The sequence below is a fragment of the Aspergillus thermomutatus genome (assembly GCF_002237265.1).
Source record: "Aspergillus thermomutatus strain HMR AF 39 chromosome Unknown NODE_13, whole genome shotgun sequence".
Taxonomy (NCBI): domain Eukaryota; kingdom Fungi; phylum Ascomycota; class Eurotiomycetes; order Eurotiales; family Aspergillaceae; genus Aspergillus; species Aspergillus thermomutatus.
In genome coordinates, this window is record NW_020798061.1 from 148,598 (window position 1) to 163,794 (window position 15,197).

The following is a 15,197-nucleotide window of genomic DNA, read 5'->3' on the forward strand; positions in this document are numbered from 1 at the left end:
ACGGAGTCAGGTGGTCAGCGTTGACAACAACGAACGATGATACTCAATGACTCTCAGAGTCAATTGTAATAGAGAATTTTGATGCTGGAGATGACTATCGAACTGACTGTGGGCCATGTGACCTGGGTGAAGCGAGTTGTCAACAGACTCCAGGCCGAGGATGCCTCACAACAACACACTCATCAGGACATCAAGGTTGCCTTGCCTCTTCTGACTCTATCCCCTTTCCTCATCTCTTCCTTCGGAGCTTTATCAAAGATCGATCTGAATAATGACTATATATCAATAATACGCCAGAAATTTTTCCTGCCAAAACAACTCGTTTGATCCTGAGCAGCCATGTCAGAACCGCTGTCGGTGGTCGCCAGCGCAGCTGGAATCATCTCTCTTGGTATCCAGGTCATCGAGAAAATCATCGTTTACTGCGATTCATGGAAAGGCTACGACAAGGATCTCGGAGATCTCAGCCACAAAGCCAGTGGGCTATCGAAAACCCTGGAACTCCTCGAGAATGTTCTCCAACATAGACAAATTGTCGACTCATTGTCTCAGAAACAGATTGAAGACTTGATGGATGCCAGTAAAGTCACGATTGATAAACTCAAAGAGATGACCGACAAGATACCTTGCCACTCCAGTAGTTCGAAGGCGGCCTTTACGAGACGGGCACTATATCCGCTGCGAAAGCAGACGTTGGTCGATGCTGCAGGGATGCTGGATAGCTTGCAGGCCAACATCAATACAGCACTGAGTGTGTAAGTTTGCGCATCACGTTACATTTCGATTTTGTTAGTCTGACGGAATGGTGAAGATTGCTACTACACCAAGGGTCTGTCGCACAAAACAACTTGAGCCAAGAGCTTCATACACAACATTCCACTCTTCAAAATAAGCTCTCGGAGCAAAATGCTCAACTCGAGAGAATGGTAGTTACTTCACCTTGATCCTTCGACATGTGCCTAATATGAGGTGATAGGAATCTATGATCAGGCATTTGGTTGACAGTAGACTCCAAGTGGCGCCAAGTCTGTTACAATCTATGCAGGATGAAAACGCCATGCCATGGCAGCACTTCGGGACTCTTCTGCCTATGCCTTGAGCGCGAGACCAGCTGCACCTCAACAGTCCCAAGTTATGGAAAAGAAGATTGAACTTCAGAGTCGGCTTTTGCGATTTTCGCTGACACTGACGTTGTCCATTACCAAGGGTGCGGGCGGCTGCTCAATCGCTCCTACACTTACATATCGAGGAATCACAACACAGGACTTCGAATCCCTGATAGGGGAATACTTTCGGGACACCCCTGTTCTAGAGAGGAATTATGTCCAGTGTTGCCACTACCTGTTTGAAAAGAGAATCATTCGCCCGTCTGACACACAGACCAATGAAGCCACACTCCTAGAAGTAAGTCATTTCATCTAGAGAGATAAAGAAGCCTCTAATAGCGATTCAGGTAGTATTCGCGTTAATCGTGCTTAGAAGATATGGGCCAGAAGAGTTTTACAATTCTTTCCAGAAGGTGACGAGATATTTGATCGAGGCAGGGGTCCCCGTGAATACCTCACAGAATACCCTTCTTGACCTTCTTCTACATGGTTTGAGGGCGGACCATCTGTCACACCCCGTGATGTCGGAACTCATCGACGCTGGAAGCTATATCACAGATAAAGCTCTAACACATTACAATCGAAAAGAAATTCAGTCCTTCCTCTCGCATCATCCGGAAGGTAAGTCACGTCGCCCATGAAGTTCTTCGGTCAAGGCTGATTGAGAAGCTGTCTACGTTTCCTCCCCTGCGCTGGCACTCGTTCATGAAGATGAAGAAACATTCGCAAGAATCGTACGTCGAGACAAGCTGTCGGGCAATGATACAATTGGAAAGTATAAGGCAATAGAGCTAGCTATTGGCTGGCCTTCAGGTGTCAAGACCCTTCTCGAGGCAGGAATGGATTCTGTTCCGCCACACGCCCTTATGTTTGCTGTTGACTTGGGCTGCACATCTTCACTCAAGTTGCTGCTTGAGGCGGGCGATGTTCTTACCACAGAGAGCATTGGATATATTGGTATTAAGGCGAAAAATGGGGAAATGGACCTCCTGATTGATGGGATCATTCTCCGACGAACAGAACTACGCGACCTTGCCATTACTTGTCTATCAGAGCACAAATGGAGAGAAATAGGAGTGTCCCGCGACTCTTTGCCTGATCTAATAGCACCCAAAGTCTACGAGTCGCTTCGTGCTGAAGGCGTCGATGTACCCAAGAGACTACGCCCTTCATGGTATCGCGAGTATACCCAAAAACCGGATGGTGAAATTCAAGTCGAAATGCCCTACTTCTGCGTCTTTCATTTAATTAACCTGCTCGTTCGGTACATGCAACGACTGTACGATGCGGGCTTGACTGACGTCGATGAACCCGACAGCGCCGGGCTTACACCCTTGATGTGCACTCGCGGAGCAACGAGTCCCTCCCAATTATTCAGCAGGGCGAGGTGGCTAGTTTCGAAAGGTGCGAATCCTAGCCGGCTTCTGCCTGGCACAGCTACCCCCACAATGCACAAAATCATCAGCGCCAGCATAGTTCTGATTCAGGACCTCACTCTTGTCTCTTGGAAAGCAGTGATATCCGAGTATGTGGATACTCAATTCGCATATCTAGACCGGGGAAATCGAACATTTTTGAAAGATGCAATCACGGAGAACAAGCACGATGGCTGCAGGTGCGCTTGCTCGAAGGATGGATGCACACCACTTTCAGTCACTTTAAGAAACCTAGTGAGATCCCCCTCTGAGAAATCAGGGGAACTGGCCCTTCATATTGCTTTGAACCTACTTAAGCTCATACCCCCATCCTCTGCTGTAAACGAAACAATTATTCGACTGATGACCTTTGAGGATCTGGACCTCACACATACCTGCTGTGATTGGGATGATAAAGCCCAATTTTGTCAAGACCCAGATGCCATACAAAATGAGGAGGAAGAAGGGGTTCATGCATTCGAACAATTAGTGCAAGGATTTATGGACCAATACAAAAGGCTCGGTTTGCCCCTACTGGAATTTCTTCGACAACATTGGTGCTTAGAAATGCAAAAGCATCTCCAAGAGCAGGCACTCTCCGAAGATAATTTGCGCCAGATACAAGAGCTCGGAGTCGAAATTTTTCCCAGTTTACCATTCACATCGAATTCGTGGTGCGTCTTGATGCAGCCTAAGATCACAGAGATTATCAATACCTAGGGCTCCTCAAGTAGTACTGCAAAAGAAATGGGAATTCCGTCTTGACTATGGTTTTTCTAATCCTCCAACGTATCCTCCAGTCATAGAGAGGGGTCCAGTTGCAATGTAGTAGTCCTGTTCGTCCATATGATCAGCCATAGTCAACTCAACTTGGTGACTCTCGCTTCTGCGTCTGCAGGATAAAAAGACGGATACCATCTCGATGACCCTTAGGCCCGCTCCGATTGTGATCAGTCCGTCCACTGTGCCTCGGGGACGATCGATAACCCCTCCATCTCTTAGTCCGTCAGAGCGTCCACGGCCCTACACTCATTCCATCCTTCCAATCCAGATAATCCGAGTGGTCTGAGAGAGTGAGTTGTTCAGCCGTCGAGTGGTGGAAATAAGACCGCCGGACACTTGGAGTAATAGGGGCCTGTTCGGCCAAGCTCGGGGTTTCCGGAGTATTGGACTGCCTATGCCTCGGGACTGCAAGGTTCCTGATGAAGTCAGTTTTTGGGATAAGAATGAGAGATTCTCTAGTACCTGCCGGTGTCCGACCAGCGGTAACACATCTGGGGTCTGTCGATCCTACAGCCTTGGAGATTCTCCCGATGCGACCTAGAACGGTGTTAATTTTGGAGTCATTAGGATAATGCGATGACTATCTTCGACAGGCCATGGATCACTGCAGTGTTGCGAGGATGGGGGTGGCTGATTCTGGTGGAAAGAGCAGACAGCCTGAGATCAAATGCTTTTATGCTGCGAAGCAAAGCTGGTATGAGTCATGTGTCAGGCGCATGTGAAAGATATGCTGAACATGGCCAATTATTCCACTAATAACGGTGGCTGTCATTACTATATTCTTTTCTCTATGTATGAGCTGAGAAGCGAGCAAGCAGTATCCATAGAGTCAAGAAAGCATATTATAGTCACGTCCCTTGGGCTCAGAACATAGAGGCTAGAAACTACAGTATAATTGGATACGGTAGTGCCTATACCAGGGAGACGTCAGGTCCCACCTCATAATGAAGGCATATTCATACAAACTTGCCCAGAACGTCTTGATTTCATTCATCACCGCTCTCATCGGCCTCATCTTCACCATCCTCGCCATATGGTGGACCTAATGGACCTCCCCAGTCATAATCCTTTCCTATCCTCCCATTCACCCAGCACCCATGCTCATCCAGGTAGCAATTGTCCAGGTACGTAATGTCCGCGGCATACCATTCGTCCGCACGAGCCGAGCGCACCACTCTGCCACACTCATCATAGAACACAATGAGAACCTTGCCGGCGTCCCGACCCTCAGAGGCCAGCGTCTTCTTGTCAACGATATGGATCCGTCCGATAACAAGGGCTCGGTGGTATTCTGCGTAGAACATAGGCCATGGGAGTCCGTCCTCCTCTGGATCGTACCCTTCCTCCTCTGCCTGCGCCGGATCTTCAGCCTCCCACTCCATGCCCTGTCGCAGTGCCTCCTGCACGCTCTCCTTGTACTCTTCGGCGGATCCGAAATGCTCCAAAAGCTGTGGCATGCGGAGGAAGATCTTGTACCAGTCGGCCCCGAAGTCATACAACGACGCATCGTTGAGAGGGCTTAACAACTGCTGGTTTAAACGGACACTTATCGCAGAAAATGCCGCGTCCGTTGAGGGCTCATAACACGTGCGCAGCCATACTACCCCACCAGCAACTCGTTCCGCTGCGGGTTGGCGCAAGCGGTCTAATTTTTCACGGTCGTCGGGCGTCAGGTCCGACGCTTTGTGAATACGTCTCTGTTTGAGCTGATCTCTGTAGGGCTGGTCCTCATGATTGATTAGTGTGCTTATTGAAAGGAGTAATCGGTAGTATATGTACCTGCCGACCATCTACACCGAGGCTGACATATGTGGAAAAAATCTGTTCCCGCTGGGCCTCAGGAGAGAGCGGGGAATCCTCTCGCCATTTTTCCTGTGGTGTGTCGGTAAAGATTGCTCTGCGAGGTTCGCTACGAGGTCTGATTGACTCACCAGGAGGAACAGATCAGCGGAAGAAATATATGGATTGTTGTGGTCCGTCATCGGATGCTAGGTAGTCGCTCTACAGTCAACATGGGGAAATCGGGGGAAGACGGGATTTCAATGGGATAACCGTAAGCTTAATAACTTTTCTAGTCACTCATCAGGGCTTAGCCTGTTGTCTAGCTCTGCTGAAGCTTGTTGAACTCTGGAACCCACTCGATAGCTTATAAAGTGGACCTCGCAAAGAAGTATAGCTTCACATAACGAGTGCCACATATATACCTTCATATTGGAAATATTCTAGCGCCGGCCATGATATCTTGGTACCTTTGATGTCCCCGTCATTAGACATGGAACCAATGTAGTTATAGAATCCCTGGTAGGCCCAAGTAGCAAGGCTGAGGCTTTAACTACCAGTCACTGCCACAAGCAATAAAGACCCCTCTTTTGACTCCATCTCCTTCCCTCATCTCCTCCTTCATAGCTCTATCAAAGATAAATCTGAGTGATGACCCTTTGCGTGCAAATAAGGGGCAAGAAAAAGTATCCAACTGTTGGTCGTCAGGATCTCCCATAGAAATAATTGCTATGTCCAATCATCCTATCAGCTGCGGCATCGATTTACTGTCAATGTTGGGAGGGGTAGAGGAAAAAGGATTGTCTCAATTGGAGCAACTAGTAGATGAGTTCATGGACGAATACAACAGGCTTAATCTGCCTCTCTTGCAGTTTCTGCAAGAGTATTGGTGCCCGAGGATGTGAGTAACACGCGGGAGATTGGGTTGATCTTTCGCCAAGCTGCCCACTCAGGCCAGATGTTTGCTGTGTCTTGTTGCAGCCCAGGATAACTGAGACCACAGAAGCCGAATGTCAAGCGGATCATAGTAAATCATGAATGAGAAGGCTCAGAATTTGCCAACCGTTGCTCTACAAATCGTAAATCTCTGCTCTAAGAAGCCACAGGATTGCAAACGTTGTGGTCTACAGTAAACATCATAAAAGTCATTGTGATGATCGGCAGATCAGATAGAAAGGATGAATGTAATCGATTCTTATTTGAGTCCTATCACGAGAAGAACAAAGGTGGAGAGGGAAGGGAGAAGGTGAGAGGACCGAAGGTGGTGGTGGGTGGTATGAGACCTCCACTAACCCTAGCCCTGAGCCCTGAGCCCTTCCCTTCCTAATGCAGCTAACTACGTGCAAAGGGAGACTATATCAGAGACTACAGAGTTAAGCGCGGTGTTGCGCGCAGGGTCATCACAGTCATAAGACGATTGGCATTAGTAGCTAGCTACACCGCAATCTCAATTGCCCCAATCGTCACCACCATCATCCATAACCAATCCCCATGATGCGAAGCATTTCTAGCAAAGACAGCCAATCCACCGCCAAATAACCAGTGTATCCAGTGCTCGATGGCCGCACCTCGCTGAGTAGCCGCATTGCGTCGATTAGATCTGAGCAGGAGGGACGCAGTCCGCTCTCTGCGCCAGCTATTAGCATCCAACTCAAGTGCCAAAGGAAGGGAGCCTTACGTGGTAGGGGAGGCAGTAGCAATAGCCGTTTCTGCAGCCGAAGTACTGAGGACACTGGCCGTTGGCATCGCATTTGGGATGGGGGATGAAGGAGCCGTCGTTGTTGAGGTCAGCGTCTATGAGTGGGAGTCAGCAGAGTTAGAGGCGTTGTTGTGGTTTGAGGGTGGGAGGGACGTACTGTCGCCACGGGCAGCGAGGTGGTCGTCGGTGGTGACGGGAGTAGCGAGGCCGAGGCCGAAGAGGGAGAAGAGGAGGATAGCGTTGAGCTTCATTTTGAGAGTGGTTTTGATTGAGTGGTTGGTTGTAGTATGTTTTGTGAGAGAGAGTAAGATTGGAAGTAGATGGAGGGTTGGAAGGATGGAAGGATGGTGAGAGATGAAGAAGAGAGAAGAGATTGATGGGGGAGAAGGGGGTTTATATAGCCAGTGCAGTACAGTGACAGTGAATATACAGATGAGAGGAGAAGTAACTGGAAGCGGTATATTCCGTCTACAGATGTTGAAGTGTGCATGATATCTTAAGAGTAATGGGGTACTAGCCATTCACTTCACTAAAATATTCTACTGGATGTGCATTCACCTTGCTGCTATAATACTCCCTTATTAACTTCCCTAAAGGCAGCAAAGTATCACCAACTAGGTGGAATCCAATATTCCTTCTAATACTCCTCTATATCTGCCTCTCTAAATTTCTCAATTCCCCTCTCCACTCTCTCCGCCCAGTTTGTCAAACCCTTATGAGTCTGTACATACCACAAGTCTGTAAAGCCTGTGAATCCAGATCGATACGGCCCAGAATACTCATTCTCTGGCACAGGATTGTCACTACCAGAATGTATCCCTGAGTCGTTTCATGGCGAATACACCTTTCTCAAGATCAACGGGCGAATAGGCACGGATGATCCATGGTTTGTATGAATCGATGGCATGACCAGCCGTCTCTATCAAGGCTGGATCCGGAGATGCAATGGCCTTTCCCTCGGCAATAATCTCGAGATATGCATCAAGGGTGACCTCGAGAGATTTTCAGCCGAACTTTGACTGCACATAGCGGTGATGTCGTCTGTATCGCCAGCAAACTAGCTTCGTTAAAGCATTGACTGGCCCTTATGACAGGGTGGGTAAAAATATGGCTGCAGACAGCCTCAGAAGTGGTTGTTTTTAGTGTCAATTTCATAGATCCTCATATTCTACGGAGTCTATGTAAACCAAGCACTCAACTAGTTAAGAGACAATTACTAGCACAGTGCCCTGTGCTCTGATTTTTACACAATTTCTCCCGATCAGGCAACATAAACAAGTTCATTCAGTTGAATTCAGCGAACATCGGAGCAAGAAAATCCAGTCTGCTCAACCAATCCGTAATCAAAAACAGCGTCCTCCTCTCCATCAACAAAATACAGCCTCAAGTCAACCAACTAGTTGCAGGTGCAAACTTTCTTGTCTGAGCACTGTCCACCGGGCTTTCCAATATAGCTGCAGTGATCCTCACAGCAGAGTCCTCCCCAGGGATCAGGGAAGCTGCAGCAGATACTACGCTTATCCAACGTCGCATCTCTAGCATCCACCTTCTTCACAACGTCGTCGATACCCATGTTATTCAGGACCTCACGCAGGGACTCATCGCCGTCAATCACCTCGTCGCTGCGCTTGTTGTTCGGGTAGCACGCGCAGATGTCGTAGCCTGGGCAGCCGTCGCGGGGGAGGCAGCGGCCGCCGTTGGGGTTGCCCTGGCGCACGCAGACATTGCTGCAGGTGGAGTCACCGCCGATGGCGCAGGAGATGGAGTTGTGACAGAAGGCAGAGGCGAGGGTGGCGCTCGCCAGGAGGGGAGTGAGGATGTTGGTGAAACGCATTGTGTTCTTTGTGGTGTTAGTCTGGTATGAAATATGGAGTTGAAGACGCACCTTGATTGCTTTGGAGAGTGCAGACTTGGTAGAGTAGGTTTGTTGCTTGTCTTCATGAGAAGGGGAGAATGCCCTGGCCGTGGTGCTGCCTTTATACCTCTCTGCCATCAATCATTACTCTATCGGGTATGTGTAGACGCTCGTATTCGACCCTCATCAAGTGTCTTGATTCAAGATCTGAGTCTCCTAGATTCTTCCTCAAACGCACGATGCCTTGACTAAGATCTTCATCGACATGACTTGGATAGCGCACTCCCTCGTATTCGTCCATAATCATTACATCAAAGCCATTCGCCTCCTTGCAGACTTTGGCTGACTTTGATTCCAAGTATAGAAACATGAGTTTGGGGGCCTCATGCCTGATCGTCTCCCAATTGTCTATGACCGATACGAGGTGCAGGATGGTGATATTCATAAACTGCCCCATTCAGCTGTGAACTTTTACCATAAGAGTGATAGGATCAACATATGCATTGCAGGGTTCTCCACACTATCTCCAGATTCGATACTTTGATTCAAGAGGAAATACGAGGTGTGGCTGGATGGGTGGCGATCATCCGCGAGCGTAAACCTTATTGTAATATTGGCCTGTTCCTTCTGTCGAATTAATCTGCTGTCTCAAGCATTGGTTGTTCAAGGCTCGACCCTGGTTGGGGCCAAAAATGGCTCGTTCTCATCGATGCAGTATTAGCTCGTGGAGGATGCTTCAAAGCTCAACAATCCTTTGGCATGCTGTCGATCGACAATAAAGGGGGTCAGCATGAGAGGGGAATTTATTGTGGCGGTGACTGGCAGCCATAGCCTCAGCCTTTTCCTTCCAACTACCAGACATTCGATAACTTGATTGGTTTAATGTCTCAGGACGAGATCGAGAGATACTAAATGGCTCCAATCAAGCTTGATCAAGCTTGCTAGGTGGGATACTAGGTACGACATTCCCTTACCTGCAAAGCCCAAGGTGACCCTGATTGGAATGACTGCCTACTGGGTATTGACATCCGCAATGCTGGAAAGCGGTTGTAGTCAAAGACTCGTCCACAAAGCAGGGGTAATCAGCTTCATATTACTGCAGGTCTGAAGGGCAAACGATGTTTTGGCAGCACTATGTACATATGTACATCAACCAACTAGCAGTAGACTTTCTGGAAGAGCGTTGCAGTAGCATCGCTTGTTACGTTGAAGCTCTACTTAACTATGAGGTATCGTCCCCCGTGCCAGTGCCGTCGAATGATAAACCCCTTTGTTGGAATAATATACCACTATGACTATGGATATGAAACCCTAGACTGACGAGTACATCGTCCGGATGCCTTCTTATTTAACTCCTACAGTAGCCTAGCCGCTCGACCCTCCTATTCTCTAACCTCCGCCCTGGACCACTCGGATTATCTGGATTGAAAGGATGGAATGAGTGCAGGAGGCTCTGATAGACAAAGAGATGGAGGAGTGATCGATCGACTCCGAGGCAGTGGACGGACTGATCACAATCGGGAGCGGGCCTGAGGGATCATCGAGATGGTATCCGTCTTTATCCTGCAGAACGCAGAAGCGAGAGTCACCAAGTTGAGTTAATATGGACGAACAGGACTACTACATCGCAACTGGACCCGGTGATCATAGCCGGACCTCTCTTCCGTGGAGACTGCAGACTGTTCCGGGAAGTTCCCGGGCATAAATTGCCATGATCTTGTCGCTATGGCGTTATACTTAATGACAACAGACTGATACTGCATGCGATTACCGGAGAAGTAAATAGGTAATAAGCTCGAATGAGACCAATGTCATAAAGAGGTCACTTACCGCATCACCAACCATGGATCTAGAATATCGTCAACATGATACTTCAACCAAACATCACCACACCCAATGCTTAAATAAACCCTATCTCTCAGGTCCGTCCCATAATCGATCATCCTAACTCTTCCACAACCACAAGAGTAAGCCCCCCCTGCCCAACAAACTCACCATCTAACAGACCCAGTGTCCTCGCAAGACCAACCCCAACCCCAACAAGGCGACCAGCCAAACACATCCCAACAGCAACAGGAAACCACAGAGTGTCCCGAGTACAAGCCCGGAAGCACGTACCGCGGCCACTCGATAAGCGCATGTGTCTCGGCGGACGGGGCGAGCTGCAAGAGTCCGCAGCACTGCCATCGGTGTGGATGGCATCATTGACTGTCTGATTTTGCGGCCAAGCTTAGAGAAAATAACAGAATGCATTGTTTACTGAGTATAGACAATTGTTCAGAATATGTGCAAATGCAGCGCAGCCATCAGGCAGGTCAATCAACAAGAGCCCGTGGCTTTATCCCCAGGGTACCCGCAGTACACCCCCGCCGATCCCTGGATACAGACCAGCCCGGCCGCACACGGCTGCAGCACCCACGCGCCGTTATCACATAGCCCAAAGCTCGCCCCGTTGCACGCCGACGCTCCGGGAGTCGAGCAGGGCGCTCCCGCCGTGGGACAGCTACCGCTCCCCGGCGCTGTCGTCGTCGCCGTCGTCGTAGACGTCTTGGTCACACTCGTCAACGTCGTCGGGACACTGGTCGTACTGGTCACCGTGGTAGCAGGAGGGGTCGAGGTAGCCGTAGAAGTAGAACTCACAGTCGAAGTTGAACTCGAACTCGAACTGGACGACCCCGACCCCGACCCCGAACCCGAAGCAAGCGCGCTCCTCACGCCGCCCAAAAACCCACTATTCGCAACAACCTGGCTCGCATCCCAGGACATCACGCCCCCAAACGACGAGAGCCCCTTCGCATACGCGATAATCCCCGCCAGCCTGTCCACGGAGACATAGCCGCTCCCCGCGGCGGTCGAGCTGCCGGGCACGCCCAGGAAGACCCTGACGTTCTTGTTGAGCGACACCGTCTTGGCCCAGTTGTCCCACGTGGCGAAGTTGAAGTTGTACTGCGTGGCTGCGCCGGGGACGTACGCCTGCAGGCCGCAGTAGTTATTGTAGAACTGGACCCAGATGGCGTCGAAGGAGACGGCGCCGTCGAGCATGGGCCCGTCTGCGGCGTCCGGGTAGGGGCACTGCGGGGCGGCGGTGAGGTAGTATTGTTTCGAGGGGTCGGACAGATACAGGGTGCGGAGCTGGGTGGCGAAGGCGGGCATGTTGGAGACGGTGGATTCGAAGTCGAGGTCGAAGCCGTCGATGGTGGCCTGGCCGAAGGGGCGGAGGGCCGAGGGGTCGGAGGCGGGGCCGAAGGTCTGCCAGAGGGTGTTGGCTGCGGCGGTGGCGGCGGAGCTGCTGGGGAAGCCGCCTTCTGTGTAGGTTGCGCCGCCGATGGAGAGGAGGATGGTTTTGCCGAGGGACTGGCAGGTTTGGATATCTGCTCTGTGGCACAGTGCACTTGTTAGTCGAGGGATGATGGGCGGTGGTGAGGGTGACGGGGGGAGTACTCTATCTGGGGACAGCTGAGGAGGTTCGTGCCGGCAAAGGTGGTACAGTTGTCGCCTGCGTTGGCGAAGTTGACTTCGGGGAGGCCGCCGGCGCCGTTGATTCTGGTGACAAAGGCAAGTTGGAAGACCTATGGCTGTTAGGGAGTGAGGACGCGGATGTGATGGCAAGGAGTCAAACATCAATGTCGGTGTCTAGGCGGTTAGTGAGTAGTGAGCACACATAGGCTGTGTATGACTTACTCTGGCAGTAGTACGACAGTCTTTGCTGTGCTGCTAGACCGGTGGATGCTCCATGGGAGTTTTGGCCTATTTGCATCAGACAGGAGGACGATAGAGTGAAACGAGACCAAGACGGAGTCATACCCCAGTAGACGGCAATGTTGGACTGGCTGTTCAGGTTCAACTTGCCCAAGGCACCGTGGAATGTAGCCAGAAGGCTTGTCAAGAGACCGAGTTTGTATAGAGTCATGATGAATGTATACAGAATATGATGAAGTACAGAGACAGGATGATCGAGGGATGATGTCAAGCAGATGCCAGAGTGGCTCTTATACCTGACAATCCAGCCTTCATTCCATCGAGGCTAAAGCCATGAGGGTGAGGAATGTGACCTTCAGCGTCGGTGGCCTCGCAACGTGTCCGCCATTCTCAGGAATGCCAGCCGCATTCCATGACATTTGCGATAGTGATGTCGCATGATACTTTGTATGGTCAGCAGTAGACAACCTCTTGATAGCATCATGTTGCAACAGTAGGAGTGTGGCGTGGGATGGTGGTGTAGAGAGACATCGGTAGATATGAATTAGAGGGAGTGTGATAATGTCAGGGGAAGCCGAATGTACCTGAATCTAGTCTCATGCAGAAAGATAAGCATGTAAGTATGTTCATCTTGGCATTTGCAATATAACTTCGATCTAAGTAGCCCCTGATACTGTTCTTCCCCTCATTAATCAATCTACTGCAGTAGTGCTGCTACTGTAGCAGTCACAAACACTAGCAACAGACTAGATACTCTTCAGGTCGGATCAATGGAAGTTTCTTTACTGAGAGGATTCTTTATTGCTTATCATCCGATATTGAATCCTGGCATGTGTCTTTGGTGCCTGACCATCTGCACTGCATCATGCGCCACCCCATCACCAAGGGCTCGTACATATGGACATCAAACAGAATATCTTCAATCAAAGTCATCTCACTCAACCTTTTTCCTCAATCAAAGACTCCAAGCCGACCTCAAGAGCCATGTGCATAGCTGATCGGGGCAGGATAGCCCTTGCATGTAACATTCCCCGGGCTGTGTGTAACAATTTACGCAGTACTTCTGCAGTCTGTGCATAGCTGCATGCAGGTAATTTGATATCGTACTCTGGAAGACTATCTACTAAACAAATAAGCCGCCTCACTATAGAGCAGTCACTTCAATCTGGCCTCAACAACCCCCACAGGCACTCCAGGCGCCCTCCACACCTTGGCCAATTTCAATCCAGCCTGCTCCAACAGATTCGCAAAGTTCTTCTCCGTCCGCTCGACACCCGCAAAGGTCATCATCGTGTGGTCCATGTAGGCATTGGACATGGTCGCTCCAACCTCAGGCATGATGAACTCGACGATCAAGACCCGGGAGTGCACCTCCATCGCCGCAGCCAGATTCACCAGGATCTGCCGGACCTCGTCATCGGGCCAGTCGTGGAATACTCGGCGGACGTAGTAAACCAACGCACCTTATCTGTCAGCACTTGATAAAGTAAGAAGAGACAGGGCGAAGGAAAAGAAGTACCCTTGACAGGCTGCGCCTGGAAAAAATCATGCGCCATCGGCTCGATCCCATGCATCTCCATCTCCCGCCCATTCTCCTCAATCACAATGGGCCGATCCTGCAGGATGAACCGCCCCTTGAGCGAGGGCTCACTCTCCCTGATCTGCCGCAGGATATGGCCTCGTCCACCACCCACATCCACCATCGTCACCTGGTCGTCCCGGGTCAGAGCCCCCAGCTCCTGCGTGAACGGGTACAGCCCGTGGACGACGAGCGCCGAGTCCTGCGCCATCATGGCGTCGTTGAGCCTGCTCAGCCGCTCGGGATACTCGGAGATGTAATCGAACATGGTCGTGCCGGTGCAGTTGTGCACGTGCGTGTAGGGGTTGTCGCGCAGCGTCATCGTGTTCTGCCAGTTGTGCTGGGCGAGGAATTCATGGTTGCGGAGCATTGGCGGGCAGTACTCGTCGATCCTGGTCACTCAGCACCTGCCTGTCCAACTATGTCAGAACGAGGAGACGCACATCACCTTGAAGATGGCGTTCATCTGCGGCGCCATGTAGATTTCGGAGAACGGCGTGTGGGCGTACTCCTCCTCGCCGGTTTCGCGGAAGGGGCCGACGGGCGTGAGGGCGCGCATCAGTCGGACTGTCCGTCAGACGTCAGCTCGCTTCGTTCCTCTACTGGGCGGGGAGGTGAAATACCAATCATCTCCTTGTCGACTCCGGTCTTCGCGGCGATCTCTTTGGCGGAGATGCTCTGGCCGCCCGTGGGGATGGCATGGAAGACGCCTGCTTCAACGAGCGTGCGGAGGGCGCCCATGCTCGCCATCTATTTCTTGTCAACTATCTGCCTTGCAACGGTGCAGTGGACGTACGTTCTCAAAATTGGTAAAGAGCATGTCGACCGGACCACGGATGGTCTGCAGCAGGCGCGTGGCCTTGAGCATCAAGTTGTAGCGGGCATTGTAGTCGTTGTTCGAGTGCTTGTATGCCTCGGTGGCATTGACAACCTCGTCCAGATCCTTCTGGATGGCGTCGATGTTGTTGTCGATGCTGCCCATTATGCAAGATCAATATCCACTCCCTACCAGAAGAACAATCCTTGTCTGCAGGGTAATAATTTGTCACATAATCATCCGAGACAGGCGGTACTTCTTATAATATGGACGAGTATAAGCGGGGGAATCGACTCTGTTCTCCATCCACCAATCATCCCGGATGCTGCCGTCGCAAATGTGATGCATCACAATTGCCCGTATCACCTCCACCTTCCTCCCGGTGCCTTGTCTGTGCTCGCTACTGGGACGGGCTTCATTGGTCGGGGATGGGTTGGGGGCTGTTGGCTGCAGAATTAGATGAGG

At 50.7% G+C, this 15,197-nt stretch overlaps 5 protein-coding genes across 5 annotated transcripts; 1 reads left to right on the forward strand and 4 right to left on the reverse strand.

Annotated features, from left to right (window-relative positions):
* Positions 1-339: 339 nt before the first annotated feature.
* CDV56_109124 (uncharacterized protein) lies at positions 340-2,793 on the forward strand (the record flags this gene model as incomplete). Its single annotated transcript, XM_026762743.1, has 6 exons — positions 340-755; positions 812-926; positions 1,126-1,404; positions 1,454-1,727; positions 1,776-2,721; positions 2,778-2,793. The coding sequence occupies 6 exons, from the start codon at positions 340-342 to the stop codon at positions 2,791-2,793; spliced, it is 2,046 nt and encodes a 681-aa protein (XP_026618085.1).
* Positions 2,794-4,290: 1,497 nt separating this feature from the next.
* CDV56_109164 (uncharacterized protein) lies at positions 4,291-7,033 on the reverse strand (the record flags this gene model as incomplete). Its single annotated transcript, XM_026762783.1, has 3 exons — positions 4,291-5,025; positions 6,762-6,877; positions 6,940-7,033. 3 exons carry the CDS (start codon positions 7,031-7,033, stop codon positions 4,291-4,293), a joined length of 945 nt encoding a protein of 314 aa, XP_026618086.1.
* Positions 7,034-8,178: 1,145 nt separating this feature from the next.
* On the reverse strand, positions 8,179-8,616 carry AfusinC (Defensin domain protein; the record flags this gene model as incomplete). Its single annotated transcript, XM_026762826.1, has 1 exon — positions 8,179-8,616. The coding sequence occupies one exon, from the start codon at positions 8,614-8,616 to the stop codon at positions 8,179-8,181; it is 438 nt and encodes a 145-aa protein (XP_026618087.1).
* A 2,524-nt stretch (positions 8,617-11,140) lies between these two features.
* Positions 11,141-12,547, reverse strand: chi3 (putative class III chitinase; the record flags this gene model as incomplete). Its single annotated transcript, XM_026762853.1, has 6 exons — positions 11,141-11,302; positions 11,353-12,013; positions 12,079-12,206; positions 12,257-12,270; positions 12,319-12,384; positions 12,442-12,547. The coding sequence occupies 6 exons, from the start codon at positions 12,545-12,547 to the stop codon at positions 11,141-11,143; spliced, it is 1,137 nt and encodes a 378-aa protein (XP_026618088.1).
* Positions 12,548-13,491: 944 nt separating this feature from the next.
* CDV56_109260 (O-methyltransferase) lies at positions 13,492-14,897 on the reverse strand (the record flags this gene model as incomplete). The annotated part of the gene is made up of 5 exons (XM_026762879.1): positions 13,492-13,799; positions 13,856-14,307; positions 14,359-14,482; positions 14,539-14,665; positions 14,712-14,897. The coding sequence occupies 5 exons, from the start codon at positions 14,895-14,897 to the stop codon at positions 13,492-13,494; spliced, it is 1,197 nt and encodes a 398-aa protein (XP_026618089.1).
* Between the last annotated feature and the right edge of the window lie 300 nt (positions 14,898-15,197).